Source organism: Mobula birostris, chromosome 32, assembly GCF_030028105.1.
Source record: "Mobula birostris isolate sMobBir1 chromosome 32, sMobBir1.hap1, whole genome shotgun sequence".
In the NCBI taxonomy this organism is placed as follows: Eukaryota; Metazoa; Chordata; class Chondrichthyes; order Myliobatiformes; family Myliobatidae; genus Mobula; species Mobula birostris.
Genome location: NC_092401.1, coordinates 16726098 through 16746826, shown reverse-complemented (window position 1 = coordinate 16746826; position 20729 = coordinate 16726098). Strand labels below are relative to the sequence as shown.

Sequence of the window (20729 nt, the reverse complement as noted above, 5' to 3'; positions counted from 1 at the left end):
GCGAGCTAGCTGGAGTGTTTGCTGACATCTTCAACTGCTCCTTGCTCAGTCTAAGATTCCCTCATGTTTTAAGAAGGCAACGATAATCCTGGTGCCGAAGAAGAGCAAGGTGGCATGCCTGAATGAATATCAACCTGTGGCTCTGACATCAATTGCTATGAAGCGCTTCGAGCGATTGGTTATGGCACACATCAACCGCAGCCAACCGGTCAACCTCAATGCTTTGCGATTCGCCTACCGAAGCAACAGGTTTAAGTTCCTCGGGGTCAATATCACAAATGACCAGACTTGGTCCAACCAAGCAGAGTCCACTGCCAAGAAGGCCCACCAGCACCTATACTTCCTGAGAAAGCTAAAGAAATTTGGCCTCACTATTTTTTATAGATGCACCGTAGAAAGCATTTTTCTAGAGTGCATTACAACCTGGTATGGAAGTTGCCCTGGCCAAGACCGGAAGAAGCTGCGGAAGATCGTGAACACGACCCAGTACATCACACAAACGAATCTTCCATCCTTGGGCTCACTTCACACCGCACGCTGTCGGAGCAGTGCTGCCAGGATAATCAAGGACACGACCCACCCAGCCAGCACACTTTTCGTCCCTCTTCCCTCCGGAGAAGGCTCAGGAGCTTAAAGACTCGTATGGCCAGATTTGGGAACAGCTTCTTTCCAACTGTGATAAGGCTGCTGAACGAATCCTGACCCAGATCTGGGCCATACCCTCCAAATATCCTAACCTGCCTCTCGGTTTTTTTGCACTACCTTACTTTCCCTTTTCTGTTTTCTATTTATGATTTATAATTTAAATTTTTAATATTTACTATTGATTTGTACTCCAGGGAGCACGAAGCGCAGAATCAGATATCACTGTGATGATTGTACGCTCTAGTATCAATTGTTTGGCGACAATAAAGTAAAGTAAATTAAATAATAAAGTAATATTTTAAGCAAGAAAACTTTTTTTATTTCCATCTTTTACAGTTTCAAAATAACAAAAAAGGAAAAGGGCCCGAAGCAAAAGTTTGGGCACCCTGCATGGTCAGTACTTGGTAACACCCCCTTTGGCAAATATCACAGCTTATAAACGCTTTCTGTAGCCAGCTAAGAGTCTTTCAATTTTTGTTTGGGGGATTTTCACCCATTCTTCCTTGCAAAAGGCTTCTAGTTCTGTGAGGTTCTTGGGCCGTCTTGCATGTACTGCTCTTTTGAGGTCTATCCACAGATTCTCGATGATGTTTAGGTCAGGGGACTGTGAGGGCCATGGCAAAACTTTCAGTTTGCGCCTCTTGAGGTAGTCCATTGTGGATTTTGAGGTGTGCCTAGGATCATTATCCTGTTGCAGAAGCCATCCTCTTTTCATCTTCAGCTTTTTTTTACAGACAGTGTGATGTTTGCTTCCAGAATTTGCTGGTATTTAATTGAATTCATTCTTTCCTCTACCAGTGAAATGTTCCCCGTGCCACTGGCTGCAACACAAGCCCAAAGCATGATCAATCCACCCCTGTGCTTAACAGTTGGAAAGGTGTTCTTTTCATGAAATTCTGCACCCTTTTTTCTCCAAACATACCTTTGCTCATTGTGGCCAAAATGTTCTGCTTTAACTTCATCAGACTTGTTTCCAAAATGCATCAGGCTTGTTTAGATGTTCCTTTGAACCTTTTGAATAAGCCCCCTCCCCCACTCCTGGTATTAAAAGATGAAAAATAGACTTGATCAAATCCACTCTATTGCAGTTTTAGATGCTCTTTATTATTTAAATATGTCTCCTGCAAAAAGGCTATGTCACCCTTTCCTTTTTCAAGTTTAGTAGGATTTTTTTTCTGTTGATTGGTGAATGACGCCCCTTAATGTTCCTGTTTAACCATTTATTTATTTACTGATTGATTTATGAATGATCTTGGCCAAAAGGCCGAGAAGTGATCCCCCTTAATGTTCCAAGTACACAATTTTAATATATTACTGATCATAACAATCATTTGACTCTGGAGGAGAAGAAACTTGACTTAAGATCAGTTGAACAGCAATAAGTGAATTAAAAAAAACACATACACAAAAAAAAAGCGCCAACAGCGCTGGACAAGAGGACTTTACCCCACTCTTAAAGGGGATATCTGAACCTTCTAGCACCCCATATTCTGCCCCACTGCCAATATGGCATTTAACATAGTCAAAAATGAAAACGGCATAATTTATCAATCCACCGATTTGTTACCATCATGTTTAAGCTCCTTCAGGCTGGAGCAGCACCGCTAATTTAAACAAATAATGAAACTGTATTAATCAAAACAAATACATTACCCATCCTATAAGATATCTTGCTGTCAAGTAATGAAAAGGTGAAATAAAGCGACCATCAAGCATGTTATCGTCCATAACCAGGGCTACACAGTATATACATTCTTTAGCCCAACGTGTCTACAAAAGTTTTAGCTTTGTCAGGAGAATCAGAAATCTTGATGGTCCCGTTGTAGGTGATTTTCAGCGTCGCTGGTTACAGCATAAAGTACTGGATTTCGGATTCTCTCAGCCGCTTCTTTACCTGGTCGAATTCCTTGCGCTTCCGAATAATGGCTGCCGAAAAATCTTGAAAAAACATAAGCCTGGATCCCTCATATATTAAAGCCTAGGCATCAGTCCCACGGCGTCTCGAAGCCTCTATCACTCTTTGTTTATCACCGAAATTATGGAACTGCACGAGGACAGGTCAAGGACGTTGGTGTAGGCCCGGTTTTGGAGCCAGCGTACGATGAGCTCTTTCCACTTTAATGCGTCCAGCCGTGGTTTCCAAATCAAGGAAATTAAGCAGCCAGCCCTCAAAAAACTTCGCTGGCTGGCTGCCTTCTGTACCTTCAGGTAGGTTGATGATCCGTATATTCTTCCTCCTACCTCTATTCTCAAGATCATCGATATGGTCAGACAGGCTTTGAACTTGCTTTTCTAGCGCCTGGATGTGGCTTTGGGCCTGATCGGCTACAGTTTCAACCGTGGAGACTTGGCCCTCGGCCTTGTTCGTTCTTGTATCAAAATTTTTAAGCTCCAGTATGTGGTTCTGGAGTGTTATAGAGAGAGTGGACCCAGCTTCTCGTCCATCATTTTGGATATGTTCTCCGTAACTTCCTGAATTACTTGTTAAAAAGCAGGGTCCAACGTGTTAGCATAGCTAGCAGCAGCTAGCTCCTCAGCCCCGGGCGAGCGCTCTGTGCAGTCCATCTTGGCTGCCTTTTTAGTACTTTTCAATGGCATGGTGTTGAAACAGCTCAAAAAAAAAACTCATCAATGTTCATGTTATTAAATCTGACACTTGGGCATATTAAAAAAAAGTTGAAACGGATATGTTTATATACGAAATTATCAGTGTTGCAGTGCTGAGCTCAGCAAAGCAGACCTTTCACTGCGCCGCCATCTTGAAAAAAAAACCTGCTATTCATTTTTAGTATCTTAGAAAGAGGAGCAGGTCTAGACCATGATGACTTTGAGCCTGCTCTGCCTTGATCAATGTTGACCCTCAGTCTCAGCATTTTCCAATACTATTACATATTTTCCTCCAAGTCATGGTAACATTTCAGAATGGAATCCTTGTTAATCTTTGCATTATAGATTTACAAATCTATAACGCAAAGATTTCCTTCTTTGTGTTATACGGATGCAATGAGAAGTATAGAGTCGATGGATGCTGGTTTCTGTAATTTGGATCCAGGACAGGTCATTCAATCCGCTCCTGTACACTGACTCATCACCACCTATGATTCAGTCAACAAGAGTGGTTTTGCCTGCTTATCCCTTTCTCTTCCTCCTTTCTTTATCATGGCATCTTCAAATCCACTGAAACAATTTCAGAATATACAAAAACCCTGAAGGTAAAATTATCTATTTCAAAACTCGGGATTAGATCATCAGGTCTTTCGGATTTATCAGCTTTGAAGCTCATCAACTTGCCTCGTGTTATTTTTTAACTTAGTTCCTTCAGTTCATCATTCCTGCTCAACCTTTCATTCTCTAACATATCAAGCAAATTTTATCCATGAGGTAAATTATTCTGCTAGTTCTTCAGTTCTCATTATAAACTGTGCTGTCTCTGTTTGGAAGAGGCCCACATTTGTCTTCACTAATCATTTCCTTTTTATGTACCTATAAAATATCCTACAATCCAGTTTTATGTTTCTCATCAATCTACATACATCTTGCCTTCAATTTCATGGTCATCCTCTGCCAAGTTCCAAAAAGTTTCTAATCCTTAGGCTACCCACACAAAATGCTGGAGGAACGCAGCAGGCCAGGCAGTATCTATGGGAAGAAATACAGTTGACGTTTCGGGCTGAGACCCTTCATCAGGACTAACTGAAAGGAGATAGTAAGAGATTTGAAAGTGGGAGGGGGAAGAGGAGATCCGAAGTGCTAGGAGAAGACAGGAGGGGGAAGGATGAGGCTAAGAGCTGGAAAGTTGATTGGCAAAAATAGCTTCATCCCTCCCCCTCCTGTCTTCTCCTATCATTTCGGATCTCCCTCTCCCCCTCCCACTTTCAAATCTCCTACTATCTCTTCTTTCAGTTAGTCCTGATAAAGGGTCTTGATTCGAAACGTCGACTGTACTTCTTCCCATAGATGCTGCCTGGCCTGCTGCGTTCCACTAGCATTTTGTGTGTGTTGCTTGAATTTCCAGCATCTGCAGATTTTCTCGTGTTTGCGTTTTTAATCCGTAGGCTAGCTGCTATTTCTGGCAACTTTCTAAGTCTCTTTTTTTTGACATGATACTCTCTTTAATTTTTAGTGTCAGCCACAGATGATTTGATTTTCCTTTTGGGGTTTTAGTGCCTTTAAGGAATGTATTCTTTTGCAGTGTATGTATGCATTATTTCTTTAAACGCCAGCTACTGCCATATATTTCAAAAAAGTGTCCTCCCAGTCACCCATTGCGAACTCTCCTCTCATATCTTAAGAGTTTATTTTGCTTGATTTAAGATTTTAGATATTTGAGATCTAAATATGGCAGAAAAGCCAGCATTTATTTATTACCTTACTTAATTGGACTTGAGAAAACCATGATGAGGTACCTTCTTGAACCTCTGCAGTCTTTCTGTCAGTTTCAGGATCCATATTCAGTAATAACGTAGTGATGGTGATACGTTTCCAAGTTAGGATGGTGTGAGGCGGAAAAGAAAAGGTGAAGGATTGGTAATCCAGTTGCCTTTATTATTATTTGTAGTAGACACCAAGTGTTTGGGAGTGTTAGGGAACATAACCTAATAAGTGTACAAATCAACATGGAAGCTAATAGTACTATACAAAAGTATGTTTACAGAATATGCTTCAGTACATTGTTAATTTTTCTGTGTTGCATTGATTGCCAATATCACTTGAAACCTAACAGAAAAATGCAGGGCTTTCAGTACGCAATCAGTTAGTTGGGAATCATTGCTGAGGATCTTTTAATTGATTATTGATGCTGTTAGAATTGCTCTTCATTACTTTACAAGCCTTTGTTAAAATTCAATAGTGTAGTTTAATTTTGATATAGATCTTGAATAATATAAAATTTTAATGCACTGAAATGTTAAATATCAATAGCATACTACAGATTCATTGTGAAGTTATTTGTTAACCTTAGATGATAAATCTGTAGTTCCATTGCTAAATCCCAATCTCTGGAATTTTTAATCCTAATCTCTATTTGATGTGTTTTACAACAGGCAGTGCTTCTGACCATATGTGAGAAGGCCACTTAAAAAGAAGCTTGTACATTTTTAAAGGATTTTCTACCACTAAAACATCTCTTTGACTGTATGTCTTGTGATTAGTTAAATGGTACATGTATCATTCTTCAATTCCAACTGCTTTACTGGATGGCAATGTGCTATATCATTTTAACACCTGTTGATTATGGCAAATGTATGGTTTTATTTCTTGGCACATTTTTTTTATTGATGTTTCCATTGCAAAGTCAATAACAATCTCTTTTGCTCTACACAGTGCTGAGTATTCGGGGTGTCCAAGAAGAAGAGCCTCCAGATCCACAGTTGATGAGACTGGATAACATGCTTTTGGCAGAAGGAGTATCTGGTCCTGAAAAGGGTGGAGGTTCAGCTGCAGCAGCAGCGGCAGCAGCGGCATCTGGTGGATCACCAAATGACAATTCCATCGAGCACTCTGACTACAGAGCCAAACTTGCACAAATCCGACAGATTTACCACTCAGAGCTGGAGAAATATGAGCAGGTGTGATCCATATAACCAAACATTGGAAAGCAGTAATAGCTCATAGTACATTGGCTTTACTTCTTTTGAAATTTTGTATTTGTGTTCAGCAAATAAATCCTTTCACCAGTAGTAAAATCAATTCAAACATGAAATGAAGCATTCGGGTTGTTTGAGTGACAAACATTAGTGGATTGCCTTACAAGTTTATATTTAACCTTTGTAAAGCATGATTTAATCATAACAAAAACCAAATGTTAGAGCCAAGTGAATTTTTTCTAGAGAGATATTTACAGAACATAAGCCTCTACGTGTTAATGAATCTGGCATAGCTGGATAATAATGAATGAGAGAAACTTTGCTTACACTCCATAATTGTCCTTAAGTAGTGTCCAATGTTTTTACTTGGTGGCTGACAGCTTGACAATCTAAACTATGTACTTCAGAGGCTCATTCATAAAAACATTTAATTTAATAATGCTTAACAAGATATTGATAAATGTTATAAAGCCACAAATGCCATAGTGTAAGTTAGTTTTTCTTTAAAGTGTAAAATAGTCACATTTTACAAATTACACTCTAATTATTCAAACAATACAATACAAATTCCTTCATCTAAGGTCCTCATAAGGATCTGCTTGTGTATAAAATGAAAATCTGACCCATCCACAGCAAATCTGCGCCTGACCTGAACTCAAGTACTTACAACTTTTTCCATTACCAGACCCAAAAGGCACTTGGAGAACCACATGATCTAATTTTTTTTTTCTGAAGTTGTGGAGTATTGCATGAGAACTTTGTAGCATGTTGTCTATAGGAGCTGAAAGCTTCATTTACTGATATAGAAATAACACAAATCTCATTATTACCATCCATTTATGAATTCTATCTGATGAGTTCCTTGTTAATGCATCTTCTAATCTTGGATTGTTCTGTGGGTAGGCATGTAGTGAATTCACCACACACGTCATGAACTTGCTTCGTGAACAAAGTCGGACCAGACCCATTTCACCAAAGGAGATTGAGCGCATGGTTTCTATTATCCACCGCAAATTCAGCTCTATTCAGATGCAGCTAAAGCAGAGTACATGTGAAGCAGTGATGATCCTCAGATCTCGATTCCTTGATGCAAGGTAAGTTTCAAACTGCAGGCATCTGTTGAAACTGTTGATGCTGTTGTTACTTGTAAAAGTGAAGTATTGCTAAATCTGTATGAGTTTTTGACTGCAAACTGTTAATTAAGGACTGATGGAGAAAGTACCTCATTTCTCCACTTGCCACTCGAGAAGCCATCAATAGGCAAAGATTCAAATGTGAGGCTTTCCATATTATACAAAACAAACTGCTGTCATAAAATGGCTGCAGATCTACAGGCGAGCATGTGTGTAATAAAGATGTTAATGAAACTCTGTGGCAATGCTTAAATGTGTGCTAACTACACAAATGGAAACTCAATGGAAACATGAACTCGAATGACCTGGTTTCATGCTTGTGACTTGCTGATTCTATGGCACTGTAATTTCCAGGGAAGCAAACATTGCAAGAATGGTACTGATGGATAATATTGAACTTTGCAAAAAAAAATCTAATATAATGAAAGAACATAGTGACAGAGTTTGTTTTATGGTTCTGTTAGTTACAATATATATCCAGTGAAACACCCGAAGAGAAATGCTGGCTGGTTTTATTCTCATTAGAATGTAGGAGGCTGAGAGATGACCTTATGAAGTTTTGTAAAACACCAAGAGGCATGGTTAGGGTAGGGAGTTTGAGTCTTTTTACAGAATACATAGGTTTAAGGGTAAGAGGGGAGAAATTTAAAGAAGATCTGAGGGGTAAGTTTTTCCACATGGTATGTGGTAGTTATATATGAAGTGAGTTCCAAGTGAAGTTGTAGATGTAGATATAATTACAGCATTTAAACATATATACATATTTGGAGGGTACTAGGATGGCAAAGGATGGGAGACAGGCCTAATGTGGGCAAATGGGATTCGGTAGATAGGCATCATGGTTTCCATGTGTAAATTGGGCCATAGTAACTGTTTATGTGCCATACAATTCCATGATACTATAATGTTAAGAATACATGATACTGAAGATTTGAAATAAAGACACATTCAGAGTTGGGTATAGGACAGCATTAAGTGATGCTGGTAGGACTAATGGTGAAGAACTGTAACATTGCTTTGAAGCTTGAAAGAGGGGATCATTTTCATATCAATACATGGGATTGGAAAGTGAAGCTGAATAGGCGAGAAGCCAAAGAGACAGAAATTGAGTTTCACTGTAACCTGAAAACTTACCAACCATGTCTTGTACGTTGTCATCCAAATCATTGATACAGGTGACAAATAGAAATGGGCCTGGCACCGACCCCTGAAGCATGTTACTAGTCACTGGTTTCCAGTACTAAAAGCATTCTTCCACTCTGCTTCCTATCATCATGCCAATTTTGTATCCAGTTAGCCTGCTTTCCCAGGATTCCAGGGAGATGTAACTTTTCAAAGCAACCTATTGTGTGGAACTTTATTAAAGGCCTTACTGAAGTTTGTATAGACTACTGCCTTGCCTTCAATGACCTTGAGTCGTTAGTTTGTTTGTGATGTGCCATGTCATATGACATAGGCGACCATGATCTATGACCATGATTGTTTTTGCCAATTTTTTCTACAGAAAGGGTTTGCCATTGCTACCTTCTGGGCAATATCTTTACAAGACGACTGACCTCAGCCATTATCAATACTCTTCAGAGATTGTCTGCCTGGTATCAGTGGCCGCGTAACCAGGACTTGAGCTGCTCATACGATCATCCATCACCTGCTCCCATGGTTCCATGTGACCCTGATCGGGGGCTAAGCTGGTGCTACACCTTGGTCAACGGTGACCTGCAGGCTAGTGGAGGGAAGGAGTGCCTTACACCTCCTTCGGTAGAGATGTATCTCCACATCCCCCCCCCACCACCTTCAAAACACTTAATCAAATTCATGAGACCTGATCTCCCACACACAAAGCAATGCTGATTATTCCTAATTAACTCATCCTTAAAATGCGCACATGTCTTATACCTGAGAATCTCCTCTAGTCACTCACCTACCTAGATGTTAAGCTTAGTGGTCTATAGTTCCCCAGTTTTTCTTCGCAGCCCTTATTAAATAACATTGGCCCCCTCCTGCCTTCTGGCACATCACCTCTTGTTAACAATGATACATATATATATTAGCCAAGGCTCATTCAATTTGTTCTCAAGCTTCCAACAGTGTTTTTGAATATACCTTTGATATCGTTTTGAGGAGGTTACCAAGGAGGCTGGTGAAGGGAAGGTCGTGGATGTTGTCTACATAGACTTTTGCAAGATTTTTCACAAAGTCTCACTTGAGAAACTGGTCCACAAGGTTAAGTCACTTGGTATTCAGAATGAAGTAATCATTTGGATTCAACATTGACAATGGGAGAAGCCAGAGAGTGGTAATATATGGTTGTCTCTCTGACTGGAGGCCTGTGATTAGTACTGAGCTGCAGGGATCAGTGCTGGCTCTTTTGTTCTTTTACATATATGTTTATTAATGACTTAGATGATAATGTGGTAAACCGGATCAGCAGGTGACACCAAGATTAGCGGCTTAGTGCACACTAAGGACAGCTATCAAAGCTTGCATCCTCACCTCAACCAGCTGGGCAATAGGGCTGAAAAATGGCAGATGCAATTTAAAGTAGACAAGTGTGAGATGTTGCACTCTGGGAGAACAAACCAGGGTAAGACCTACACAGTGAATGACAGGGCTCCATAGTGTGTGGTAGAACAAAGGGACTTGGGAATACTAATTCATAATTCCTTGAAAGTGGCATCCCAGGTAGACAGGGCAGTAAAGAGAACTCTTAGCAAATTGCCCTTCATAAATCAGGGCATTGAGTACTGCAATGTTGAAGTTGTATAAGATGTTAATGAGGTTGAATTGAGTTATATAGGGAAAGGTTGAAAAGGTTAGGACTTTACTCCATTTAACACAGGAGAATTAGGGGCAATCTTATAAACATATACAAGATTATGAGGGACATAAGCTTTCACTTCTCAGGTTGGTTGAGGCTAGAGTAGAGGTCATAGGTTTAGGGTGAAAGGTGAAATATTTAAGAGGAATCTGACGGGGATCTTCTTCACTCAGAAGGTGGTGTGAGAGTGGAATGAGCTGCCATCAAAATTATGAGGTTCAAATTCATCTTTTAGGACCGGATTGGATAGATACATGGATGAGAAGGGTATGGAGGGCTATGGTCTAGGTGCAGGTAGATGAGACTAGGCAGGAGACAAGGCTGGCATGAACTAGATAGGCCAAAGGGCCTTTTTCTGTGCTGTGGTACTCTAAGACCTGATCAGTCCCTGGAGATTTAACTTGATACACTTTGAAAAATCCAGCATCTCCTCTGCTGTGATGTGTACTATCCTTGATTAACTATCTCACATTCTAAAATCTTCATGTTTTTATCCAGAGTTAAAAGAAAGGTGAAATATTCTGAGGATCTTATTCCTCTTTTATGGCTCCACACATAGACACTTACTTCAGTCTTTGAGGGGGCTTGTTCTTTCCCATTTTACTGTTTTTCCCTTAACATCTTATAACATCTCTTTGGATTCTTCATTATCCCTTCTGTCAATGCAATCTCATGCTCCCATTTTGCCATTCTGATTTCCTACTTAAATATACTTTTGTATCCTGTACACTCATCCAGGGATTCACTTATTCTCAGCTGATGTATCTGAACATGCATCCTTTTTTCCCCTTACCAGAGCCTCAATATCCCTCATCATCCAGTGTTCCCTAACCCTACCAGTCTTATCCTTCACTCTACAGGAACATGACAGACCTTGAATTCTTGTTATTTTACTTTTAAAAGCCTCCTCCCCTGACTATATCAATTTATAACCAATTTAACCAATTTCCCCTGAGATCAATAAAGTATGACTATGACTATGACTACTATATACCAATTTGTCAGCAAATAACCTGCTGTATTCAACTTTTGCAAGTTCCTGCCTAATACCGCCAATATAGAACAGTACAACACAGGATCAGAATCAGGTTTATTATCAGTGACATAGGTTGTGAAATCTGTTGTTTTGTGGTTGTAGTACAGTGCAATACATAAACAAAGAGATTAATGTAAGTTACAATAAGAAGTATAAAAAATCCATAAGTAGTGCAAAAAGAGAATAAAGTAATTAGGTACAGTGCAGGCCCTTCAGCCCTTAGTGTTATGTCAGCCTTTTAATCTACTCCAAGATCATTCTAACACTTCTCTTGCACATAGCCCTTCATTTTTCTTTCACCTATGTGCTAATTAAGAGTGTCTTAATTGTCCCTTCCTCTGCCACCAACCCTGGTAGTGCATTCAATGCACTCACCACTCTCCGTGTAAAAAAACTGCCTCTGACATCCCACTTGTACTCCCCCCCCCCCATCACCTTCAAATTATGTCATCTCCTATTTGCCATTTCTGCCCTGAGAAAAGGTTGCTAGCTGTCCACTCAATCTATACCTCTTACCATCCTGTACACCTCTCAAGTCATCTCTCGTCCTCCTTTGCTCCAAAGAAAAGAATCCGAGCTCACTATTTTTCTTGTGAGTCATGCCATCTAATCTAGGCAACATCTAGGTAAATCTCCTCTGCACCCCTTCTAAAGCTCCCATGTCCTTCCTATAATGAGGCAATATTAAGAGGAATTATCTCAAAGTCCTAATATTTAATCTATATGAAATAATTTAGGTTTGAAAATACAATTAAGGTAATTTTAATTCTTAATCACAAAAGATAACTAAATCAACAAGGATTGTCAATTGCTTTTTGTTCTATTGAAAGTAATGGAAAAGTAAATTGGGCAAGATAGACAACACACTGCTTAACTGTTATTGGCCAACACTAAAAAATTGTTATTAGTTTAAAATTAAAACTTCTAGTATTCACATGAAATGAAGTTAAGGGAACAACATTAGTTGAAGCAGCCAGCTAGTTTAGAAGAATGCAATGAAAGTTAATGTAGTTATTTGCAGACTCTTGCAACAAGAAGAAAGTATGAATAGCACTTAATCATGGGCATTACACTTCCTGAAGAGTGTGTACATGCTGGAGCATCCGGGGGATAGATTTATTTGTTGCTGCAGAACAATGATCAAATCTAACAAAAAACCTGCAATCATTGCTTTTGGCCAACCACTAAATGGGTGGGATTGGTAAAGTAATCACAGGCTGTTTTGCATTTATTGCATAATCTCCTAAGCATCACAATGGGAATTCAGATCTTCAGGGGAATACTCTATGCCCCTGTATCACAGCAATACTTATTCATGCTCCAAACTCGGCTCGTCAGTTATTAATGCTGTACGTGATTTCCTTGTCTTCCAGAATAATGCTCCATATATTTTTCCTTAGTGTGATTACCTATTCTCCTATTAAGTACATTAGTGATTTCTATTAGTAACTAGCTTCAGATTAACATCAATCTGCTCCATTTATTTCTTAGTGACCATATTATCTCAATGGCTTCCAGGTTTTCTTTTTACTTCAAGTGGAAACAGTTTTATAACTATGCAGATCCTTGTTAGGTCACTCACAGCTTTTGCAAATAAAATAAGACCGAGCCATTTCATCTTCTTCTGGCAAGTGCAATCTCACAGTTATCACCAGTGCTTTCTCATTCCAGCCAAGGCTTCCAGGAGTTTAACCTTGACCCCATTCTGCTCTCAATATTGTTCCTCAATAGCATTAGCTTACTCTCTGGGGTCAATTTATGCATGTTCAAATTTCATCTTGCCGTTATCTCTAAACTTTTATCTGTATCTCCATTTCTCAGCTCTCTATTGAAAAGATAGAATTTCCATCCCTAATTGTTTTTGTGAAGACATTGATAGTAAAGGATCTCCCACAACATTGTTATCCAGACTGTTTTACACTTTTAATCCAGCATAGTGAAGGAATGGTAATCTATTTCTAAAACAGACTGGTGTGTCACATAAGAATTTTGGTGTTAAAATATGGTTAGTGTCCCTCTGTGTCTAATTGGAGCAGTTATGTATTAGGTCCTTCTATCTTCCCAGCTGATATTTAAGATGTTTCGAAGACAGCATTGATGGAACTTTTCAAGTGCCTTCAGATGTCGTTGGTATGTTGCCCAGGTTTCTGATGCATACAGGAGTGTTGGGATTACCACTGCTTTGTACACTAACATTTTGGTGTCTGTTTGGATGTCACGATCATGAAAGACTCTTGTTCAGAGACGTCCAAAAGCTGTTCCAGCGCATTTAAGACGATGTTGGATCTCGTCATTAAGGTCGACATTGGAGGAGAGGTGACTTCCAAGATACAGAAAGTGGTCCATGTCTTCCAGGGTTGTTTCGCCAAGTTGAAGTGATGGTTCTATCCGATTTGTCTCAATTGGTGAAGATTGGTAGATGATCTGAGTCTTCTTGGAATTGATGATAAGTCCAAATTTTGTGTATGCACGGTTGAAGGCAGTCAGAATCTGTTGTAGGTGGTTTTCTGAAGGAGCTGCAACACTGTTGTCATCTGCATATTGGAACTCGATGAGGGAACTCGTGGATGTCTTCGTTTTGGATTTGAGACGGGCAAGATTGAAAAGTCTGTCATCTGTTCTGTAGACAATTTCGATTCCTGGGGGTAGATCATCCTTGATAATGTGGATGATTGTCGCAATGAAGATGGTGAACAAAGTTGGGGCAATCACGCATCCCTGTTTTACTCCTGATCTAACTTGAAAAGACTCACAGTTACTGTTGCTGACCATGACTGTGGCAAGCATGCCATTATGGAGGAGTCTCAGGATTCGAATGTACTTTTCAGGGCATCCATAAGTGGATAGGACATCCCATAGGAGTTCCCTTGATCCCGAGTCAAAGGCTTTGGGGAGGTCGATGAATGCCATGTACAAAGGTTGAAGTTGTTCACGACATTTTTCTTGTAGTTGTCGCATTGTGAAGATCATGTCGATTGCTCCACGTGATGGTCTAAAACCAGCTTGTGTCTCCAGAAGAATCTTCTCAGCTAAAGGCTTGAGCCGGTTGTTCAGAATGTGGGTGAGGATCTTTCCTGCTGTTGCTAACAGAAATTCCATGATAATTTCCGCATTCGGATTGATCGCCTTTCCTTTTGTGGATGGTAACGATTGCTGAGTCTCTAAAGTCTGCTGGTGTGTCTTCATTTATCCAGATCTTGATGAGAAGTTGATACAGTTGATAATGAAGCGGCTTACCTCCAATTTTGTAGACCTCAGCTGGTATTCCATCGAGTCCAGCGGCCTTGTTGTTTTTCAAGGTTTTGATGGCTTCCTTGACTTCCTCAAGTGTTGGTATTTTGCTTAGGGAGTCGTCAACGGGCTGTTTTGGAATGTTGTTAATCACATTCCTGTCAAATGAGACAGTTTGATTTAGAAGATCTTCAAAGTGCTCCCTCCATCTAGAATTGATGTCAGCATTGCTCTTCAGGATGGTTGAACCATCTTTGCTTTTGAGAGGGGCTTGACTTTGCGTGGATGGGCCAAAAATAGCTTTAGTTGCATTGAAAAAGCCTCGAGTGTCATTGGCGTCTGCTAGTTGTTGGATTTCCTGAGCTTTCTTCCTCCACCATTGGTTTTTCAGGTTTCAGATGCTCTTCTGGACTGCAGCCTTGCATTCCTGATGGTGTTTCCTTTTGGTAGCCGATTGTTGGTCATTTTGTAAGGTAATGAAAGCTTTTCTCTTTCGTTGATGAGTTGTTGGAGTAGTTTGTTGTTATAATCAAACCAATCCTGATTTTTTTTTGTCTTGAACCCAGTTCTTTCTTTGCAGGATGTGATGATACCATTCTTCAATTGATTCCAGTGTTCTACTACAGATGGTGGGATTTGTTGAGGCAGTTGTTCTTGAAGATTTTGTTGGAACTTCTGTACATGGCTGATGTCTTGAAGGATGTCAATATTAAATTTCTTAATAGTGCTCTGATTTTGGTGCTTCCTTTTGGGCGGAATCTTCATTCTGATGGTGGACGAGATGAGTCGATGGTCTGTCCAGCACTCGTCAGCACCAGTAACAGCTCTTGTTATCAGTACATCTTGTTGGTCCCGAGATCGTACAATGATGTAGTCGATGAGGTGCCAGTGTTTGGAGCGTGGATGTGCCTGTTTTTCTGGCAAAATAGGGTGTTTGTAATCACCAGGTTGTGTTCAGCACATTTGGTGAAGAAGAGTGTTCCATAGGCGTTGACCTTGCCAACTCCTTCCTTGCTTATAATTCCAGTCCAGAGCCTGATCTTTCCCGACTCTGGCACTGAAGTCTCCCAAGAGAATGATCTTGTCGTTGTTGGGAACAGAGGAAAGGACGTGGTCAAGTTGGGCGTAGAAGTTCATCTTTACTTCATCTTCAGCATCCAGAGTTGGAGCATAGGCGCTGATGATGGTAGCGTGTTGTTTCTTGACAAGTTGGATTCGCGGAGTCATGAGACGTTCGTTGATTCCCAGTGGTTGCTCTGTCAGCTTCTGAAGTAGGCTGTTTCGGATGGCAAAACCTACTCCATGGATCCTTGGTTGTTCAGGATCAAGTCCTTTCCACAAAAAGGTGTATTGATCTTGCTCTTCCTTTAGTTGCCCTTCTCCAGGTCTGCGGGTCTCACTCAGAGCAACAATGTCGTAGTTGAATTTTTGGAGTTCCCGGGCAACAAAGGCAGTTCTCCTCTCTGGTTGCTCTGAGTTTGGGTTATCCATCAGAGCTCATATATTCCAGGTTCCAAATTTCATAGTTTCACTTCTCGATATTTTTTGACCGCATGATGGTGATCCCACTGGACACGGCTTTCCAGACGGGATGGGATGAAGCAGACTGTTTTTAGGGCACCTTTTCTAGCCCCTTCCCAGTTCAGGGTGAACAGAGTGGATCCTAAATAGGGCTGCTCAGATGTGAATACTGCTGCCGAACAACTTTCCTGCTTCTGCCCAAAAGTTGAGCGACTGAATCAAATATTCACCACTTTCGTGCCGGTTCTTGACTAGGAGCTTCCAGCCATCACATTGCCTGCTCCTGTCGCCCTCCCCCGATTGCCAAAAGATTTGAAGAAGTGGCCCACAGAACAAAGACGCCAGTGCGTGTATTTGTTTAACGTGTACTTGATGTTGCACTCCAAGAAGCACACGATACTTCACAAATCAACCAACTGATTCCAATGGCATAGAAACCACGACAACTGGAGCTGATGGATTTGTTGCAGCCTTCATCCACCTTTACAGCCGTTGAGCTCGAAGTAACTTCATCCGCCTGTTCCACCGTTGAGGTCTTGGTTGGATTGTTCTTTGTCAGGGACCTCACCCTCGACCTTACCGCCATGGGTGACCCTACCAGGAGCAAGACAGCATCGCTCTCGGGATCTCAGGACCACACAAGCCTCTGCACCGCGACAAGGTGACAATCCATGGAGAAGGATTGTAATAATAGAAAGTGGTAGGGCGAGAAGATGCTTAGAAAATCATAGGGAACACTGGACTTTATAAACAGCAATAGAATCATACAACAGGAAAACAAGCCGTTTAGCTCACCATAGCCATCCCAACCATTAAGTACCCATCTATACTAAGTTCCCTTTAACATAATGGGGCTTAATTAGTGGGATATCAAGATGGATTTCCACAGAAACATACATTTGCACAGCACAGAAATGGGCCTTTCAGCCCACTATCTCCATGCTGACCTTTTTGACCATCTACACTAATCCCATTTGCCTGCATTAGGACTATATCTTACTATGCCTTGCTTCTTTAAGTGTTACAGTGAATCAAAATGACTGGTTTTTCTTCAGGCTGGAATTACGTACTTGGTAGAGTGCCCCAAGGATCACTTCGTGTTTATACATACTGTAGAATAAGATAGCTAAGGAAAAGACCACTTGGCCCAAAATGCTAGAGCTAACCATTATCTCAATCCAACCTAGTGCAAATCTCCTTTAAATGGTCCTCTTCTCACCTTAAACCTATAACTATATAGCACTTCTACCCTGGGAGAAAGACTAATCTGTATTAATAACTTAGAGGAAGGGAGCAGAGTATAAGGTAACCAATGACTTGAGAACAGTTGAAATGACATGCTGCAAAGACAATATTTGTACTCTGCAGCAGGGTATAGATGGGTTGAAAGAGTGGATAAAAACTTATCCAGTGAGTTTAATGTGAGAAACTATGTGTTCATGCACTTTGACAGGAAGAACCAAAAGGCAGGGAGATGACAAATGAGTGATTAGGTGTTGTGCATGAAGCTTAAAAAATGTTAGACTACTGCACGAAGTGCTCACAGATGCAAATGGTATATTTTTTATTGCAAGAGGATTGGAGTTCAGAAATAGAGAAGTATTGTTACAATTGTACATGATATTAGTGATGCCATAAATGGTGAACTCTGCATAGTTTTGGTCCCCTTATCTTAGAAAGCATATACTAGATACTGGAACTCTACATAAAATTGGTTAGACCATGCACAGAGCATTATATGCATTTCTGGCTGCCACACAGAAGATGAGAGTGCAGAGGAAATTCACAAAGGTATTGCTTGACATGCTGAGTTCCTCCAGCAAACTGTTTGTTGCTCCAATTTTCAGCATCTGCAATCTCTTATGTCTTCATTAAGATGTTGCTTGGAATGAAAGACTTTAGTTACGTGGAGAGACTTATAATATAAATAAATTCATAACAAATGGAAATAGGTCATTAGACTCACCAGGTCAACGCTGACCAGTGGACATCAATCTGTATTAATCCATATATCTTCCAGAAATTGGCTTGTATCCTTGTATGTCGAGAACACTCCTTAAGTGCTGTCGACAGATTTGCTTCTATCACTCTCTCAGGCAGTGTATTACAGATATTCACATCTCTCTTGAGTGAAAAAGATCCTCACCAAATTCCATCTGCATCTATTCTCCATCATTCGAAATCTCTTTATTTTAGTTAACCTTAAGAATTCAAGTCAAGAATGGCCAGGTGAAGTAGTAATGTTAAGAAATGGGAGTCATGTATGATGAGGAGAGTGGGAACCCATATAAACCTCACAGATAAATTGAAATTGATTTAAAATATATTTTAGATGTGCATAAGTATTTTGTCAAAGTAGAGAACAGACAGATAGCTGGGAAATTATTTCAATGCCCAGAATAGTTAGGAGATATTTGATGACATGAAATGTAAAAGATCAGGACGTTGTCGCAGAAGTGAAAATACAGTAGTGCAAAAATCTTAGACACATATACAGCTCTAGGATGCTTAAGATATTTGCACAATACTAAAGTAATTTTATGTACTGCACCACACTGCTGCCAAAAAAAATAATTTCATAATATATGTGAGTATTGATAAAGCTGTTTTGATATGGGTCTCTGTTGTGGACTGAGAGTAGAAGGGGCCCGGGGGGCGGGGGGGCGCGGGGAATCATAGGAAAAGAGGCAGGGAGAAGGGAGGGAGCAAGAATCACTAGAGAGACATTGTGTAATGATCAATAAACTAATTGTTTGGGGAATCAAATGACCTTGCCTAGTGTCTCAGGGCTGCGCGTGTCTGCACCCGCACTGGCCCTTGCCCTTGCTCCCACCCCTAGCAGTCCTTCTCTGCCTCCTTTCCCACACCCCTCCCGCGACACTCCACCCTCGCCATTCCCAACATCCTTTGTTTCCGCCAGGTTTACAAACTTTCTTTCTGCTCCACATTGACAAATACAGTACTGTGTAAAGGTCTTAGACACCCTAGCTGCCCAAGACCTTTGCATAGTACCGTAGCTTTTGCTGGAGATGGATTAAATAAATGAATGAAAGCTTAGTCCGTGTACAGCACACCACCAAGGTGTGTGTAGTAACTTGGTCAGCAGTTGAAAATTTCCTTGGTTGTGAATGGTGGTCAGGGAGTCAAGCTTTTGGCAGAGATAACAGGCAATGGCTTTACCTTTTCTTACGTATTTAGTTATAGGAAGCACCTGCTTTTCCAGTGGTGTCCAATAACAACAATACAACTACAAAGGAACAAAAACTTGAGGTTAGAGAGGAAAAGTCATTGGTAAAAAAACAAAGGTCAGATAAGAGAAGTAACTTCGGTGCAACGGGTTTTTATTATCTTGTCAGCACTAGAGTCATAGTGATACAGCATGGCAACGCACCCTTTGGCCCAACTGTTCCATGTTGACCATAGCATCCTCTCTATGAGTCCCAGTTGCCTGTGTTTGGCCCATAACCCCCCAAGTCTCTCCTCTCATTATACCTCTTAAGTGTTGCATTTGAACTGGCCTCAGCCACTTACTTTGCGAGTTCATTCCAGATTACTCACTACGCTGTGTGTGAGAAAGTCTCCTCTCAGTTCTCTTTAAAATCTTTCCCCTTTTATCCTGTATTGGTGCCCTCCAGTTTTGGACTTCCCAACCCTAGGGAAAAGACTACAACCATCCACCTAATCCATACTCCTCACTTTTGTGAGGTCACTCTTCACCTGAATTCTAGGGAATAAAGATACAGGATGGCCATCCTCTCCCCATATCTCAAGCCCTCTAGTACAGGCAGCATCCTCGTACATCTAATCTGTACTCTCTTGAACTTGACAATGTTTTCCTATATCAGGATGACCAAAACTGTATACAATACTCCAAGTACAGCCTCACTAACAGTTTATAAAACTGCAACATAATATCCGTGACAATATCCGTACTCCTGAACTCAGTGCCCTGACTGTTTAAGGTCATGATGCTAAATACCCTCTTCACATGCACAAGTGAAAAGGGCATTGCACAACTGCTTTCAATGTACTGTGACATTGCGCTGTGGGTACACCGCTAGTCACTTGGTCTCCAGTCAGAGAATTAACCTTTAACCATCACTCTCTGCATCCTACCAAGCCAATTCGGAATCTACCTTACTAACTCCCCTGAATCACATGCGAGCTAACATTCCAGATCGAGCTGCCACGTAGGCAGAGACGTTACTAAATAAAATATAGACAATAACTACTGTCCTACCTTCATCTATCCCCTTAGTTGCCTCTACGAAAAACTTGATTAGTCAGATATGACCTCCCACACACAAAACTGTGCTGATTTCCTGATCAGGCTTTGAATATCAAGTGATGCTGGATCTTATCTTCAGAATTCCATCAAGGAACTACCCTACAATTGAAGTGAAGCTCACCAATGTCTAGTTCCCTGGTTTGCCCTCAATACCCTTCTTGAACATTGGGACACATTAGTTCCAGTCTTTTGGAACATAACTAGTAGTTAACAATGAAACAAATATTTCCACAAGGGCCTCACTGTTCCTTCCATGGCCTTTTGTAAGATCTAGGGTTACACTTGGTCAGGCCCTGCTTAATACACTTAAAAGTTGCAAATACTGCCTTCTTCATAATAGGCATATGATTCAAGTCTTGCTACTTATTACCCTTATCTCTTTGGCATCCATAATATTCTGCTTAGTAAACATCAGGGAAAAATAGACAATTATATACCTCAGCCATCTCCTGTGGCCCCACACGTAGACTTC

At 40.6% G+C, this 20729-nt stretch overlaps 1 protein-coding gene across 4 annotated transcripts in view; it reads left to right on the top strand.

Annotated features, from left to right (window-relative positions):
• The window catches only part of pbx4 (pre-B-cell leukemia transcription factor 4), a 423011-nt gene that overhangs the window by 334627 nt on the left and 67655 nt on the right, over positions 1 to 20729 (top strand). For all 4 annotated transcript variants that reach the window (XM_072248176.1, XM_072248177.1, XM_072248178.1 and 1 more), the window contains exons 3-4: positions 5968 to 6212; positions 7134 to 7324. In XM_072248176.1, the coding sequence (XP_072104277.1) occupies positions 5968 to 6212; positions 7134 to 7324 (436 nt within the window). The remainder of the gene's footprint in view (positions 1 to 5967; positions 6213 to 7133; positions 7325 to 20729) is intronic.